Source organism: Anastrepha ludens, chromosome 6 (assembly GCF_028408465.1).
Source record: "Anastrepha ludens isolate Willacy chromosome 6, idAnaLude1.1, whole genome shotgun sequence".
Classification (NCBI taxonomy): domain Eukaryota; kingdom Metazoa; phylum Arthropoda; class Insecta; order Diptera; family Tephritidae; genus Anastrepha; species Anastrepha ludens.
Window position 1 is genome coordinate 97,517,730 of NC_071502.1, and position 18,284 is coordinate 97,536,013.

General features: G+C 33.0%; 1 protein-coding gene and 1 non-coding gene across 12 annotated transcripts in view; one reads left to right on the forward strand and one right to left on the reverse strand.

The window, feature by feature from the left end:
* The window catches only part of LOC128867934 (kinesin-like protein unc-104), a 153,759-nt gene that overhangs the window by 108,246 nt on the left and 27,229 nt on the right, over window positions 1-18,284 (forward strand). For 9 of the 11 annotated variants that reach the window (XM_054109562.1, XM_054109570.1, XM_054109569.1 and 6 more), the window contains 8 exons: window positions 260-444; window positions 1,037-1,292; window positions 5,384-5,547; window positions 5,636-5,775; window positions 6,216-6,257; window positions 15,864-15,986; window positions 16,103-16,770; window positions 16,865-16,979. In XM_054109562.1, coding sequence (XP_053965537.1) covers window positions 260-444; window positions 1,037-1,292; window positions 5,384-5,547; window positions 5,636-5,775; window positions 6,216-6,257; window positions 15,864-15,986; window positions 16,103-16,770; window positions 16,865-16,979 — 1,693 coding nt within the window. The remainder of the gene's footprint in view (window positions 1-259; window positions 445-1,036; window positions 1,293-5,383; window positions 5,548-5,635; window positions 5,776-6,215; window positions 6,258-15,863; window positions 15,987-16,102; window positions 16,771-16,864; window positions 16,980-18,284) is intronic. The other 2 variants (XM_054109571.1, XM_054109573.1) reach the window with 1 other exon arrangement.
* On the reverse strand, window positions 17,073-17,145 carry Trnar-acg (transfer RNA arginine (anticodon ACG)). Its single transcript has one exon. It is a non-coding gene; the product is annotated as a tRNA-Arg (tRNA).

An 18,284-nucleotide genomic window follows, 5' to 3' on the forward strand; every position in this document is an offset into this window, starting at 1 on the left:
GATTAAGTGTGTTTGTGCGTGTGTGTGTGTGTGTGAAAAAGAATTTACATAGTTTGTGTATACAAAAGCGACAGCACAAAGCAAATGAAAAAGTGGAATTTTGCAATATTGCGAATATAACAGAGTCAGCTTGGATTGTCGCTTGGCATACTGATGAATGTGCCCTCATTTGTTACAATTTTCTTGTCATCAACTAATGCTTTCATGTGTTTTTTTTTTTGTTATTACTCTTTTTCTCCATTTCATTTTGTGCATTCAGGTTGAGGTTTCATATATGGAAATCTATTGCGAACGTGTACGCGATTTATTAAATCCAAAGAACAAAGGCAACTTACGCGTACGTGAGCATCCATTGCTCGGCCCATACGTAGAGGACCTGTCCAAGTTGGCGGTGACTGACTATCAGGACATACACGATCTCATCGATGAAGGCAACAAAGCGCGGTAGGCAATAATTAAGTTGCACTTTATTTGATTAAATTTATATATACGTAGTTTTTGTTACTTTAATTAATTTAATATTTTGATTATATGAATTCTCATTTATCGACTTCTTATCGATTCAATTCAGCTTAGAAAAATTCAATTAAGTTAATAAAAAATAATAATCTGCTTTTACTTTTGGATTGCTTTTGCTTGGCGACTATTATTTAATATTTTTTACCACTCTTAAACATTTTGAGCTGGATTTCACATCCGTAGATTCCATTAAATTAAATTCTCTTCGCTTTGGGTTAATTTCGTTTAATTTTGTTCAAATCCACTAAGTTCAAATAAACTAATTTCAGTTCCATTAAACTCAATTGAATTCAAGTAAATATTCAATTCAGATAAATTCAATCCCATCCAGTTGAATCCAATTCAATTTAGTTCATTTCAAATCAATTCAATTCAGTTGAATTGAAGTAAAATAAATTAAAAAAAATTAAATTAAATTTCAAAAAAAAAAAAAAAAAAAAATTCACCTCCATTCAACTTCATCCAATTCATTTCAATTAATCCATTGATAACCTCTCCTCCTCTCCCTCATCATCAGCACTGTTGCCGCTACCAACATGAACGAGACCAGTTCTCGCTCGCATGCTGTCTTCACCATTTTCTTCACCCAACGTCGTCACGACAATATGACCGATCTCACCACCGAGAAGGTTTCCAAAATCAGTTTGGTCGATTTGGCTGGTTCGGAGCGCGCTGATTCGACTGGCGCCAAAGGCACCAGACTAAAGGAGGGCGCCAATATCAACAAATCGTTGACTACGCTGGGCAAAGTCATCTCGGCCTTGGCTGAAATTGTAAGTAAAATTTGTGCAGAAAAAAGAAAACAAAAAGAAGCAAAAATGTATTCTACCTAAGAAGCAGCGATTTTTGAAGCTTTTACTATTCACATGCCTTTTTTGCTCTTATTTATCTCTCATCCATTTAATGCTTAACAATTTTACACAACGACTTGAAAAATCGTTAACGTGCGCATAAACTTTCAAAATTTTGTAACAATTTCGCATTGAAAATTATATTTAACGACAAACTTGAAAACTTTAACAGTCTGTAAGTATTACAAATTTCTATAAGAGAGTTTTGAGAAATTGGTCAAAGAGAGCGGTTTAATATTTATTTACGGATTAGTGTGAATTAAAGTTAAATACTTAAAAAAAGTAAATATTTAAAATTTAAAATGAATAAAATCAAATAAAATAAAGTTGAATAAAATGAAATTAAATAAAAGGCGAACCAAAAATAAAATTAAATAATATAAATTGAAAGGAAAGAAAATGGAATAAAATAAAATGAGTAAATTAAATTAAATTAAAATAAATTAAATAAAGTAAACTAAAATGAAACAAATACCAAACATAAAATAAATTAAAGCGGAGCGAAATGAAGTAAATAGAAATAAATTAAAGATATTTACTTAAATAAAAATTGTTACAAATGAAATCAAATGTAAAGCAGATAAGGTAAACACCAATAAAATTTTATTGAATACAACAAAATAAAATTAGGCAAAACTAAATTAACATAAAATATATTAAAATGACATTTAAAAAAATGAATTGAAATAAGTGAAGTAAAATAAAATTTATAAATTAAAAAACTAATTAAATTAAATGAATTGAAAATAGTAATAATAATACAAAATAAAAAAATCATTAACTAAAAACTATAAAAAAAATTTGTATTAAATAAATCAAATTAAAATTAGACTAAATTAAAATATATTAAAATGGCATTTAAAAAAATAAAAAGAAATAAGTGAAATAAAATGAAATTAATTAAAGATAAAATTAAAAAATTAAATGAACTGAAAAAATAATAATAATATAAAATAAAAAGGAAATAAGTGAAGTAAAATAAAATTAATAAAAAAAAAATTTAATAAAATTAAATGAATTGAAAAAAAATAATAATAATAATATAAAATAAAAAAGTCATTAATTAAAAAGCAAACAAAAAATTTTATTATATAAAACGAATTTAAAATCAAAAGTTGAATGAAATGTAAAAAACTAAGACCAAATTAAATAAAATCAATTTAAGCGGAATAAAATAAGTAAATAAAATTAAATAAATAAAATAAAACTAGATCAAATTACATATGTTTAAAAAAATTTATTAAAAGAAAACTAACTAATACAAAACGGATGTATTTAAATAGCAAAAAGATTAAAAAAAATTATATTAGCTAAGTTAAAAAATCGTAAGAAAGAGAAATGAAATTAAAATAAAGTCAAATAAAATTCAATAAATTAAATTAGTTAAAATGAAAGCAAATGTAAAATGGAAGTATAAAAGAAGTAAAATGTAATTAAATTTCAGTACGAGTATAAACGGGATTGAATGAACCCCGGTTCAATTGAATTCCTCGATCGAGTGAACATCAAATTTCTTTCATTCGCTGTTCTGTAGGGTAAACACTTAAGTTCTTTTGTACCGAATAGAGAGATAGACATTAAAAAATGCATGAAAAACATTTTATAACGGCGTCAGGACTTCTGAGTATTACAGCCGTTGATTAGGCCGTAGAGTGTGAGTAAGAAAATAAGAATTCTCTCACCAACATTGGCTTTCGAAATTTTAGAGATAAAGCACTAAAGAAGCGACTTAAAGAAAAATAGAAAAAAAACATTTTATAACGGCGTCAGGACTTCTGAGTATTACAGCCTTTGATTAGGCCGTAGAGTGTGCGGAAGAAAATAAGAATCCTCTTACCAACATTGGCTTTCGAAATTTTAGAGATAAAGCATTAAAGAAGCGACTTAAAGAAAAATAGAAAAAAACGAATATGTAAATTGTGGTCTAAAAAACATATTAATAATTATAAAATTAAATTATAAGACTGTTTACATTAAATATGATGTGATATTTTACGACATATTCATTTATTTAATTAATTAACTAATTTTGAAAGGTATTTAAATTCCTGATTTGAGTTCTGTGAACAACCTGATTTGGTTGAGTGACCGGTCTTGGATGAATTAGTTTACTCTGCCCGGATTGTACAGTATATTAAGTAAAAATAAAATTAAAAAATTTACTGAAACAAAAATTAAATTCAAATAAATTAAACTAGAGTGAAATAAATTAAATTGATTTTCATAAGAAAATTTAATGAAGTGTAACAAAAAAAATTAGATGAAAACAAAAGCTTAAATTAAATTAAGTAAAATGGAATTAGGTTTATTTAAAATAGATGGCATTAAATTTAGCTCAACTTCAAATATAAATATAAAAAAAATTAAAGAAAATAATGAAATAAATTAAATGTTCATGTAAAACAAATTGAATTAGTTGAGTTAAATTAATTAAAGCAGAATCAATTGAAATTAAATTATATAAAAAATAAAACAAAATAGAATAAACAATAATAAAAAAAAATAAATTACAATAATTGAATTAATTTTAATCAAATCACATCAAAAACTTCGAAAGAATTAAGTACAACAAAAAATAAAATTAAAGAAATCTTTTCATTAAACTAATTTAAAAAAAATAAGAAAAATAATTAAATTAATTAAACTAATTTAAAAAATTAAAAAATACGAAAAATAATTACAATAATTAAATTAATTTTATTCGAATCACATAAAAAGCTTAAAAAAATAAAATACAATAAAAAGTAAGAAAAATAAGTAAATTAATTAAAGTAGTTAAATTAATTTTAATCAAATTATATTGTATAAACAACTTAAACATAAAAAATGCAATAAAAATGAAAAAAAATCTTTTAATTAAAATAAATAAATTAGTTTTAATCAAACTACAATACAGAAAAAACTTAAAAATAAAAATAAAATAATTGAAAAATTAAGAAAAATAATTCAATTAATAAAACTACAATAATTAAATTAATTTTAATCAAATTACATAGAAACTAAAAAAAATAACAAAAATAATTAAATTAGTTTAACTTTATTTTTATCAAATTACCTAAAAACACAAAAATAATTAAAAAAAATATAAGAAAAATAATTATATTAATTCAAATTTAAAATTCATCTTAATCAAATAACATAAAAATCAAAAAAAAAAATGTTTAAATAAAATACAATAAAAATTAAGAAATATAATTAAATAAATTTAAATTTAAAATTAATTTTAATGAAATTACCTAAAACCAAAAAAAAACAAATAATTAAATAAAAAAAAGGAAAATAATTAAATTTAAATTTATTTTAATCAAATAACATAAAAATAAATTAAAAAAATACAATAAAAATTAAGAAAAATAAAAAAATGTATTTAAATTTAAAATTTATTTTAATGCTATTACATAAAAATCAAATCAAAAAACTTTATAAAAAAATAAAATACAATAAAAATTAAGAAAAATAATTAAATTAATTTAAATTTAAAATTTATTTTTATCAAATAACATAAACAACTTAAAACTAAAAAATAAAATAATTTGAAAATTAAGAAAAATAGTTCAATTAATAAAACTAATTAAATTAATTTCAATCAAATTACATACTAAAAAAAAATTTATATAAAAATAAGAAATTTGATTAAAATATTTTAATTTGAAAATATATTTTAATTAAATAACATAAAAAAAAATTCTTCTTAATTTTTAATTAGGTAATTTAAATTTTAAATCTATTTTAATCAAATCGCATAAAAAAATTAAAATAAAAAAAACAATTTTAGATACATAAAATGAATACAGTTCATCACAAAATTTATAATTAATAAATTTAAATTTTATTTTAATCAAGTCACATAAAAAAAAATTAAAAAAAAGTTAAATACAATTTTGGATACATAAAATCAATACAGTTCATCACAAAATTATATAAAACACAAGATTTTCTAAACAAACTCACAAATATTTTCGAACATGCACAGCATTTTATTTCAATCTACTTTTCTATCAACACAATTCTAGGCGTCTAAGAACAAAAAATCAAAGAAAGCTGATTTCATACCCTACCGCGATTCGGTGTTAACCTGGCTTTTGCGCGAAAATCTCGGTGGCAACTCTAAAACGGCTATGATTGCTGCTATCTCACCGGCAGATATTAACTACGATGAGACACTAAGTACATTGCGGTAAGTATGAACGGGCAAACTCAGAAGCTTAAAAAAATTCTTCTTCATTTTTTAAGCTAGAACTAATTTTGCTTACTATTTTTTACAGTTACGCCGATCGCGCCAAACAGATCGTTTGCAAGGCCATCGTCAACGAGGATGCCAATGCCAAACTCATACGCGAACTCAAGGAAGAGATACAGAAGTTGCGCGATCTCTTGAAGGCCGAGGGTATTGAGGTGCAAGAAGGTAAGCGGGGCATGCACTTTTTATGCTGCTTAACAATTTTTTATTATTAAAAAATAAAAATAAAATTTTTTGTATAGTAAAAGTCAAAAAAAAAAAAAAAAAAAAATAACAAACCATAAAACTAACAAACAAAAAAGCGCACTAATTTTCTGAAATTCGTAGAAAAACCTAACCTCTTCCAAAAAGTATGCAATTCTTATTATAATAAATTTATAAATTTCCGTTTACAAATTAAAACTAAAAAAATCATCAAATCAACTCTCACAAAATTCGATTGAAAAAAGTCAACAAAGGAAGAATAATAGCTCATAATTCATATTCATAGATTAATCGAAATTTCGTAAAATTAATTGCCTTTACTAAAAAATTTGATTAGTTTAAAAAAAATGAAAAAAAAAGTCAGCAACTCAAGCCTATAGTCTAAACATATTCTCATTTAGGGCCCGATGGTAAAGTGGTTTGTGAGAAGCGCGACCCGAATAGTAAGTAAAAATTCAAAAGCAAAAAAAAAAAATTTAAAATAAATCAGCAATAATGCAATTTCCTTTATAAAATTATGCAAGGCTTTCCTAAACAAAAAATGTAACATTAATTACTCGTAACTGAAATGCAATTTTATGCAACCGCAACCATAAATTTAATTATGTGTCAGAAAAATAAGCGAAAATGAAAAACCCAAATACACGCACGCACATACACTGCCAATCTAACAATGGAAAATTGTGCCACGCACGCTTGCAGTATGAAACTTCGCAAAATTTACTTTTGTGCCAGTAAAATATAGATACAGCAACAGCAAAAACAAAAAATTAATATGCATAGTTAAAGCTAACCTTAAAAACGCATAACCGCTAATTACCAGTCAATTAAAGCTGCCTCTTTGCATTTTGAGTTAATTTGTACTTCAATTCTACACTTTCGTATATGTATTAGCAAATTCGTGTGTGCCTGTGTGTGATCTAAAGTATGTGTGTGCGTGGTTGCCGCCAAAACTACAATACACGCAAAATTATACAATTAATTGCCGAATTGTTGTGAATTGTCTCGCTTCCTGATGCGTCGATTTATATGTACTCCATGACCATATACGCTTACATACATACAAATAACCACAGATATAAAGTATTTTTGCCAAATATATCGTACTTGTTGTACTTGTTCTCGTAATCTCAACTATACTCATTCTTTTAATATGTATGCTTTGTTGTGAATCGGCACTCAATAATCCTAATTTATGTATTTGTTTGCAAATATATTCGATACTCTGCACATAACGACACTGGCGGTCTTAAAAATAGCAGCCACGAATTTTACCACGAAAATGTGGCAAATTTTAAAAGTACATGAAAATATCAGCTTTACATTTTTTTGAAATGAAACTTCTTAGGCGTCGATGGACGAGCGAGAATGGAGAGTAAAATTTCAAAGCCATGCAACATTTTGAGCATTTTCGTTCCGCGAGGGAGAAAAAAGATATAACGTAGAGGAAAATGAGAGAGAGAGCTATACCTTATATATTTTATAGTAATTTACCATCATAAATCCATCCATTTTCGGTTGATTATTTGCTGTTGACGGTCTGATATTTGATAGTTTATATTTTGTATTATTTTATTACGGGCATCAGTCGCAACGCTCTGTTTAAATATCGGCTTATTTAAGGTTTTTCGCAATGTAAATCCTTTACGTAGGTTTTCCGAATTGTTGCTGCAATGAATGAAAAGCGTTAACCAAAAGATTTCAGATTGCTCAGACTTGAATACAGGGAAATATATTTCGACATACTTACAATTTCTTAACTGCTGATGGTCGAGCAAGCTCAGATCCATAGTCGTTGCGTACCGTATTTCTTTTTTTCCTCGATAATTGGTAAATTAAGAATTTTTTAACTAATTTACCTTCAAATATTACGAAAAAGAAACAAATTTGTCCCCGTGTACGTCTGTAAAAAAAAGCCGAATGATGTTTAGTGCAAAATTGCATGCGCTTGCTCTATTGCGAATAGTGTGTACGCAGTGCTATTAGGTAAAAGCAAGACACTTATGCCGAAGCGAATTTTATTTCAACGTCACTGCTGGGCATTCACAAGGCAGATTCAATTTGAGGAATATCCAAGAATTAACGCAATTAGGTCCTCCGCACACGGGTCGTTTCGTCAGTGGCTTGTCCGCACACAATGCAACTATCTATCGTAAAAGTACGAGTTGTCAATATGTCGAGCGATGAAGGGGGATTTATTTGTAAATTTTGTCTATTTGTATTCTCTGCGAATGTTGTGAATTTATTTAGATAAGTATATATTCTTTCTCTCTCTCTCTCTCATTCTCTCTCGGAAATCTGCCTCTTTCTTTGTCTGCCTTGAAGATTTCACTTCTGTTATGTGTACTACGCCACACGCACTTTTTTTTTGTATGCGATGCTTGGGACTCAAAGTGTTATTCAGCATCAGTCAACCACGTTGCTCAGCATCAGTCAGAAGTAGCTCTCACATTGCTTTGTTGCCGTCTGAACAAGGACTAATTGAACGAGTGTGTGAATATGTGTGAGCAGAATTCTGCTGCCTATTCCTCGGTGACGTGACAGCAAAAGTTACTCGCTCAATTTCGTTTTTCACCATAGCTGAAGGCCAAACCTGATAATCTATCACTCCTGGGGTCCAATTCACCAGAACGGAATTTCTCTCAGGCAGTCGATTGAGTTCAAAACCACGCAATAAGTAAGTCTTCAAGCGAATTAGAAGAAAATAACGGAATTTGCAAACAACTATTAGCTATGTTAGGTACACGAAGAAAAGTATTGTGTTTAAACATTTACTCGATAGGTGGCGCTGTGGTCGAGATATCTCTAAAAATCGTATTCGTCACCCAATTTGGCTCAATTTCAAAACATGAAGATAAATATTTTATGCCTAAATTGATTGAGCCGCATCGAAATAGGGTCATGTTTGCAAACGTTTACAAGCGTCTTAGAAATATGATGGAAAAGGGTAGGAGATAGTGCGAGCTGGGCTAAGAAGTTACCGGAAAACTATAAAAGATAGCATTGCCACCTATAAATATATTTTTTGTATATCATTGTTCACTCCGATCGGGAGTATAGGGTCTCGACAAGACTCTTCCATCGTACACGGTTCTCGGCTGTTGTTTTTGGGCCGGCCCGTGTGATGTCGGCATTCGCGCAGCATCGATCTTCGCCAAGTGAACTTTGGCCGACAGTGACCACTGCTCTCTTGCCAGTGCCCTTCCAGTCCAGTGCCTAAGCGTGTGACCTATCCATCGCCACTTTCTGCGTTTGGTTTGCCATAGAATGGAATCCTTATTCGTTGCTTTCCACGGCGCGTCGTTGCTGATGGTGTTCGGCCAGAATATTCGACAGATGATTCGGAGCTATTTGTTGATGTGTCTCTGTGTAATAGTGTTGGAGACCAGCTATGTACAGTACAGACTTCACACACGAGCTGAATATTAGTAGTTTAGTGCGCCCGGAGATTTCCGAACTCGCCCATACTGTATGCAGTCGTTCAGACGCCGCCCTTGCTTTGTTTAGCCTGCAGTTGACATCTTCATCTACTCTGCCGTCTGTCGTGATAGTGCAGCTGAAGTAGCAGAAGCTTTCGATAAATTCCACCGGACACCCGTCTTTGCTTTATTGTGGTTCTCATAGCCTTGGTCTTGGCGAAGTTGACTGCCAGTCCGACAGTGCGCGTCCGCTTTCGGTTGAATGTCAGTGAGTTTATGAGAGAGGAGGCAAATGCCATCGGTGAAGTCCAAATCCTCAAGATGTCTTGTGAAACTCCATACGATGCATCTTTTTTGCAGGGTCAATTGGCTCATAACGACGTCTAGGACAATGGCGAAGAGAAGAGGCGATAGAAATACACTCGCAGATTTACCATAGTCTACCGTGGGGCAACCTTTATTAGAAAAAACTTCCTCTATCATTTGGCGTTTCATGGCCAGGGTAGTCACTACCAAACCATTCGGCTACGGCGTTGCCACCTGCAGTCGAATAATTCGCTTGTCGAAAAATATCCTTCAAAAAACGCACTTAAACTTCCAGACTAATGATTTAAAAAATATTTTTTTTTATAACGAGCCGATATAAGAGACGGAAATTTTTAATTGCTCATTATACACCATTTTTCGCATAACAGCCCCATCACACAAACTAAAAACAGTTTTACAGGTTTTTGTGAATACTCTTCGCCATCGATTCAGGCCATCGCCCACTAGTTTGCCTAGGTAGGTAGGTAGGTGAAATGGTAGGAGAAATTTTACCTGCCCAGCCAAGTGACTTAATTTCCTCCTTACAGGAATTTGCTAATTTCGTTCTGCACCATGGCGTCCTCAGATCTTTGATTGCGGCTTGACTATCGGAGAAAATGTTAATATCTCCCTCGCTCCCGCGTTCCCTAAGCATTTTGCATGCTTGCAGGATCGCAAAGACTTCTGCTCGAAAAACATTGGCAGTATTCGGCAGTTTAAAGGAGATAGATAAATTGGCTGATTTAGAGAAAACCCCTGCTCCGACCCCCGATCCCAATTCGGAACCTTCAGTGAAGACAGAGGTGCAAGCTCCGGTGTAAATTTTCTCCGCTACCCAATGCTACCTACTTGGAAAGATTGCCCTGGCACGACCCTAAAATTCCAGTTTGCGAATAGAGAGTTCTGTCCGACGAAATTCGGTGTTAGCTGGCCAAAAATGCTACCATGTCCCTGAAAATATTGCCTCCAAGGCCAACCTCCTTTAACCTGATTGCACTTTGAGCTGCGGTGGAAATAACGTAAAAGTCGATGGTAAGTAAATGCAAAACGACTAATTTATCTAATTTCGATGCGTCTGTACCGCCCAAATATGGTAACCGCACCATAAATTAGGCAGTCGCACCAAATAGTCCATATAATCTCTTATATGACATCAAACGATGGCTGAGTGAAATTCCACGAACATGAAGAGGTTTCTAAAGGCTCATCACAGGGATTAGCGATTGCGATTTTAGGAGCGCAGCCCTGTTGTCCGACTAAAAATGTGGCTGCATACTGTTTCAAGCATAGTTCGGTGGCGTGTCATACTCCTTCTTTCCAAGTGCTACCTTGGGCATTGAAATGCAATAAAAGGCGCATTTTTAGTTGGCGTACTTACGAGGCAGTCTCTCAGGCAATCTCAGCTGGCTAATTTGGTGAGTCAAAGAGTTGGCTTTGTTTGACCCAAAAGTGACAACTTTGATCCCTAATTAAAAAAATAAGGTGTAAATCGCCGACTTATCTATGTGTATTTTGTTGGGTCCTGCCTATGTGGTTTACTATGCGGATTTACCAAAGGAATTGCATGAAGTAGGAACTTTGATCCATCCTAAGAAATATACAGCCGTAGACGCTCAAATCGCTACTACACCTCTTCTGCTAGAGCACTTTGTCGGAACTCTTTTTTTTGTGTTGTACAATGAAATATGATTTTCGAAATTTTCGCACATTGGTTTCTTGCTTTTGTAGTTGCATCTCTCTGTCCTCAAAATAGTTGCGCTTTTGTTTTAGATCGATCCGTATCGCTTATGCCGCTATGTTTCTCCAAATCCTCAATGCTTATGAGCTGTTGTTTTTTTTTTTCATTTATATCTTGTGAAATAATTGAATGCGAACACCTTCGCTCTATACAGTTTTTCCAAAATCTTGGAAGTTTTTATCAAATTTGTTTCTTTATTTTCAAGAAGTGGTCTGTAGCGCAGCTTTTACGACCGCCAGTGTATACAAATATGTGATAGTCGCGTGTGTGTGTATGTAATATTATGTGTTTTCCAATAATACATATATCGGGTGTTTTTTAAGAGCATGAGAACTTAAAATGTTAATACCAAGGAGAAATATTTTTGGAATGCATTTTTTTTATAATTTGGTAGATAGTTTCAGGGCATTAATTTTTTGAATATGATATTCGGCATATGTCACGTCCGTCACGGCTACGAATTACATAGTCCGTTCGATCAGTCAAATTTTTAACTACTTTTTCCTATAAACCTGGCCGTATGGCGTCAATGTTGGCATGAATATTGCAATAAATCGATTGTTGAGCGCGCAAGTTGTGCCGTTTCTTTGGAACCAAATGTCGTCTATGTTAAGCTGATTAATTTTTGGAAACAACAGTTCATTCAGCATGGCTCGATAGCGCTCGCCATCCACCGTAACGGCAGCTCCTTCCTCGTTTCGAAAGAAGATGAGAACAGATGCTGCCGCCAGTACTCTTATGAGCTTCGGGAACAGAGTCTTTTTTTTATTTTTTTTAAGTAAATTTCCACCACAGTTTGGAAGTCTTGTTCTGGTGTTAAACGATTCATGATGACTTGCCAAAACTTGCTGAACAGAAACGTCAACACAGTTTGCTATTTACTCTCAGCTGTCAAGCCATAGTTTTCGATATCGATAGTTCTTATGCAGCTAAAAAAAACACCCGATACTTACAAATGTACATATGTATATGCACTTATATATTTATATCAGATATGTATATACTCCCATTAATGTACTTATACATAGAGACAATTGCGTATTATCTACACGAAAACTTTCAAATTACTTTGCGCTTCCGCCACTTAAAAAAAAATGTTAGCCTAAAAAATTATACATCCTTCATTTTCATTTATGTATGTATGTATTTGGATTTAGTTTTGATATCTAGCTATTCATTTATGTGCAGTCAAATTGGAACTACCACTCGATTGAGTTATGATGTTGAATTACTAATCAGTCAGTTTGCCTCTTCCGGTTTTACCATAGAGCCATTGTGGCTCCAAAGATATTCGTAGTGAGGTATGCTGTCCAGTTGAACTCTGTGGCTTTTTTAACCTCAACAATAAGTTAAGGCTCTTTTTTTTTATTGATTTCGCTGGCCACTGCGGGGCTGAAGCCAATGAGGCCATCGACGAGTTGGCAAGAAAAAGGCTGAAACCGTTTTTATGAGAACAGAATCAATGTCCGGCATTTCATATGAATTACTAGGCGAAGTAAAAGCACAAGGGAATGATAGGAGGGCTCAACTAGGCAAAGCTTTTTGATTATTCGTTCAGTAGAAAATGCACTAAATTGCCAGGAAGAGCTGTCATCAGATCACTCACTGATTAGATTGACCGGTTATTCAACTTCGACTGCGTTTTCACATATTTTACAGTTAGTTTTCTTAACTGAAACAGATTATCATCTTTAGCTGGAGGAATGATGAGCCATCTGAGCATATTTTGTGAAAATTTTCGGCCTTGGCCGAACAAAGATTGCACCCATTTTTCCACCCTTGCATAGTCGAGCCTCTGTACGTTAGAAATACGTCTACCAAGGGGTATTTGTCACTCGTTACAAAGACTGGAGGTATCTTGTGCAACTGATGCTATGCATTACTGGTATGCAACAAAAACTTTTTTGATCGCAGTGCCGTTTTGTTCTGTGGAACACAAATTTTTTTCTACCTATTTTCTTCTTTATTATTCTAATCATTAGGTGTTCTCTTGTATTTCCACTTTGCTTAAGCGAGACGTCTTATTTGTTTTGCGTTATTTCATGCACTTATCACAATTCTAAAAAGATGTATGAAGTTATGCGCTTGAAAGCAATAATCAGGTTCCTCTCATTGAGTGATTAAGGTCTAATAAAGAAGCCAGTAAACGAGTTCATCTATTATTCTGTAAAAAAGTTTTTCAAAAAATAAAAATGGATGAATAATTTTGCGCCACCTTGTGCAGGGTGGCCCAAATAAGGCCTACTACTACTACGCAGCAGGTCCATAGTTTGCCTGGCAGTATGCGCAGTTGATCCATCTTGTTGAAACCACAAATTAGGATACTGCTCCGCCATTGGCCGCAAAAAGTTTTCAATCAATGTTCTGTAAGAAGCTCCTGAAATCGACTCCGGCGTTTCATTCTCATTTTCGAAGAAATATGCACCGATAACTCCAGTGGCCATAACACACCCATACCCTTAGATGGGTGCAATTGATGTTGGTGTGTTGCCCTTGGATTTTCAGAGCCCCACAATCTACAGTTTTGTTTGTTGACATAACCATTAAAATGGAAATGCGCTTCATCCGACAATAAAACATTATTTAAAAAATTAATTTGTGTGGCTAATTGTGTAAGAATAGAAAAACTCAATAATTTTAACGCCTTGAGTTGTACTGTAGGGTTCCATAATAAATTTCCAACAATTCAATTATAACCTACAAAAAGAGAAACATAAATATGTCAAAAAATAAAAAGTTATTTGTGTTTAACATTAGTAGGTCTTATTTGGCCCTCCCTGTATAAGCGAAAGCGAGTGTACAAACACACAAATCGTCCGCTTTACACTCGTTTAATAGTATCGAAAAATTCACTTGTTGTCAACTTCCTTATACACCCCTCCTTCATCCCTATGCTGCTCCTCTAAGGCTGCATGCGAATCCTCTAGTGAAAGTCTTCTTGCGCTAGCGCTTCCAGCCAGCTTGCCATTTTTTTCTTTTACAACCTGATCAGACTCAAATCTTACTACTTTTAATGCAGATCTCAAAGACAGAGGTCACATGGCGCAAGTTCTGATAAATAAGGCTGGTAGTCTACTACTGAGATTATAAACTTGTCTAATATCCTCTTAAAGTCACTGCATTGTGCCACTCCATTGTAACACTTACATTCCTCCAGCGTAATAACAAAAAAAAAATCTATTATAATAAAATTTTGAGAAGTGAGAGGCACTACATTAGAAAGAGCAGGCTTTAGCCTGAATAGCCGTTGATTGTGCGTGCAAACTCCTTGAAGCAAAAAATCAGCGCTCTGCTCGTTATTTAATAGTCCCATGCCTCGTACATCCGAATTTGCCACCTGTGTAAAAATTAATAGAAATCAATGAATTTATTATCCATGTACATACATACATAAAAATTATTGTATATTGTAAATCCATACAAAAACAAATCTGACTGCTTCTATTGGATACTTTGGTTTATACTTTAAACGTCGATTTAGCACAGATTGGCCTGGAGAAAACAATATTACCAATTTGTACATATTCTGTCTGTGTATCATCACCTTTGTCTATAACTAAGATCATCAACGGAGTATTTAAGATTTATAAAAAAAATTAGATTCATTAAAAAAAAAAATTAAAATTATGAGTAAAAGACTAGACTAGAAACGATAGATTACAACGTATGACAGTACAAGTCACTCGCATAAATTTTATGTGCACCTGAAGCATTAGATTTCATAAAACTGCTCTAACCACTATTAATTCGTAAGCCTACGATTTCTTCTCATATACACCCGGTTGCATAATTATAAACACACCACTATTTCCTTTTTTGTAAAAATATAGTTCAGACTACAATAAAAATCATATAACGCAAAGTTTCAAACTTTGTACGAAAAATTTCATAAAAATTTCGAAATGTTTAACCAAAATTTTTAGAATGTAGAATTTTTTAGTATGCAGTTTTATAGTCCATTGAATTTTAGTATAACAAAGTGCAAGCCCCAAGTGACTACAAGAAACCTTTGAGTTTTAGTAATTTTTTTTCGCTGATGTGTTACACCTTTTCTTCCATACAAAGCACAGTCTCGCATTTATATGGAAGATTAAAATTTTTCAACTGATTTTTTTGTTCTGGACACTTTTGGGGGATCATACTGATCGAGAATATCAAGACGCACAACTCACATAGGAAGAGAAGCACGGCCAAACACCCAGTAAAGTGTGTTAGCACCAATTATATATAAATTTATAGGTATAACCGGATATTATTTCCATCGAAGAGTTTTTTCGGTATGAAAACTAGCAGCTTTCTAGTCGTTTTAATTAGGATAATAACCAATAAAATTGTTTTTTTTTTACAAAATCCAAAATTCAATTTAATACTCCGTTGACGGTCCCTCACTTTAATATACTCACGCATACTTTACATACTTATGCATATATAAATGCTTACATACAACTAGTTTACTTAACCTTTTCATATGAACTCGATACACTTTTTCGCTTTGCACGCTTCTCAATACATATTCGCTTTTACTTGAATACCGAATTATTAAAATTACTAAACATTTGTATCTAATATCATTTTTCATTATTTAGAAGATGAAATGACTAAATCGGGCAGTGGTCCCTTGAAATCACCAACAAAGGCACGCAATCGTAATGGTTCGACCACTGAAATGGCAGTGGATCAGCTGCAGGCCAGCGAGAAATTAATTGCAGGTAAGTGGCCGCAAAAGAATGAAGGAATTGAAGAATGAATACTACCTCTCTAATTTTCTCGCTATGTCGTACATCGTTTACGCTTTGATCGTTTTAATTCTGTTTCTTTGCACTAGAACTCAACGAGACTTGGGAGGAGAAGCTCAAGCGCACCGAAGAGATTCGTCTGCAACGCGAGGCGATCTTTGCTGAAATGGGTGTAGCCGTGAAGGAGGATGGCGACACCGTTGGCGTATTCTCACCAAAGAAAACTCCACATCTAGTCAATCTGAATGAAGATCCGAATTTGTCGGAATGCCTGCTGTATTACATCAAAGATGGCATTACACGTTTGGGCACACACGAAGCCAATGTGCCACAGGATATACAATTATCGGGTTCACATATTTTGAAAGAACATTGCACTTTCGAGAATCGTAATAGTACCGTTACACTCATACCACACAAAGATGCTTTGGTATATTTGAATGGACGCAAGCTGGTCGAACCAGAGGTCTTGAAGACCGGTTCGCGTGTTATACTTGGCAAAAATCATGTATTTCGTTTTACCAATCCCGAACAAGCGCGTGAGTTGCGCGAAAAGATCACTGAGAATGCGGAGAATGAGAATGAGACAGAGAAGTGCGATACACAGCAGGTGGATTGGAATTTTGCGCAATGCGAATTGTTGGAAAAGCAAGGTATCGATTTGAAGGCGGAAATGCAGAAGCGTTTGGATAATTTAGAGGAGCAGTACAAGCGCGAGAAAATGCAGGCCGATCAACAATTCGAAGAGCAGCGTAAGGTGAGTGGCAGGCTTATGGAGTGGGAGTCATAAAGTACAATGAGACTAAATTGGATATGAATTTGTATTTTTATGTGTTATTTGAATTTTCCAGAACTATGAAGCTCGCATTGATGCGTTGCAGAAGCAAGTCGAAGAGCAATCGATGACTATGTCAATGTACAGCAGTTATTCACCAGAGGATTTCCACCAGGAGGAGGATTTATATAGTGAGTAAAAACAGAGCTGTTGATTGGGAATATTTTAAAGCAAAAAGTAAAATTAGGTTGAAATTTAAAATAAAAACAAAAAATCGGTTTACGCGACCCTGCCAGGAGTCGAACCTGGAATCTTCTGATCCGTAGTCAGACGCGTTATCCATTGCGCCACAGGGCCGATAAATATAAATGATTCACACACGCATGTTCAGCACAAACAAGTTTGCGCTCTCTTTCTCTCTTTGCTTGTACGAAAGTTGCTAACGAAAAGCTTGCACAGTTTAGCAGCCATGACAACTGTTGTATATTTGAGGGTAGAGCATGAAGTGTAACAGTTTGAAAGCCCTTCCAGGCAGCAGTGATGTTAACTCCTTCGTGCGTTTTCGTTTGAACTGTAAGAAATTTTAGGGTTGCATAACAACTTTGTGCGTACTTCTTTCATACCCGGCACATTATTATGATTATTATTAATAATTGATTTATTTATAACAAGCGCGTTGAATTGAAATAGGCGTGCGGCTTCTCTTAATTGCTACGCTGGTCGTACAGTGACTGGGTAATCTGTTGGAATTATCTCCATTAACAAGTAAAACATCTTTTTCATCACACTTGTGACAGGGTAAAACCAGAGCCATGAGCTTGACCTGAGACGCAGCTAGTATATTAGTTTATTTTTAAAAACATAATTTGTTTCAGTAAAAAATCGAGTTTCGCTTTATTTACACTTACAAATGAGTATTAAATTTTAGAAAAAAAAACTTCCTTAAAAATTTAATTTAAAGTGGGCATATACAGTGACTCACAGCTTATTTGATGCAGGAAATACTTTTTTAGAAATAAGAAAAAGACTCGATGTTTATTATTATAAAGGGTGATTTTTTAAGAGCTATAGGAAGGTCAAAAAACACACGTAAAATTCAGAAAAATGCATGAAATTTTAATTTACATCGATAGTGCATATAATTTAATGTTTGAAGATTAAATAAATAAAATAAATAATTGGCGCGTACACTTCTGTTAGGTGTTTGGCCGAGCTCCTCTTCCTATTTGTGGTGTGCGTCTTGATTATGTTCCACAAATGGAGGGACCTACAGTTTCAAGCCGATTCCGAACGGCAGATATTTTTATGAGGAGTTTTTTCATGGCAGAAATACACTCGGAGGTTTGCCATTGCCTGCCGAGGGGCGACCGCTATTAGAAAAATGTTTTTATTAATTTTGCTTTCACCGAGATTCGAACCAACGACCTCTCTGTGAATTCCGAATGGTAATCACGCACCAACCCATTCGGCTACGGCGGGTTTGAAGATTATTTCAT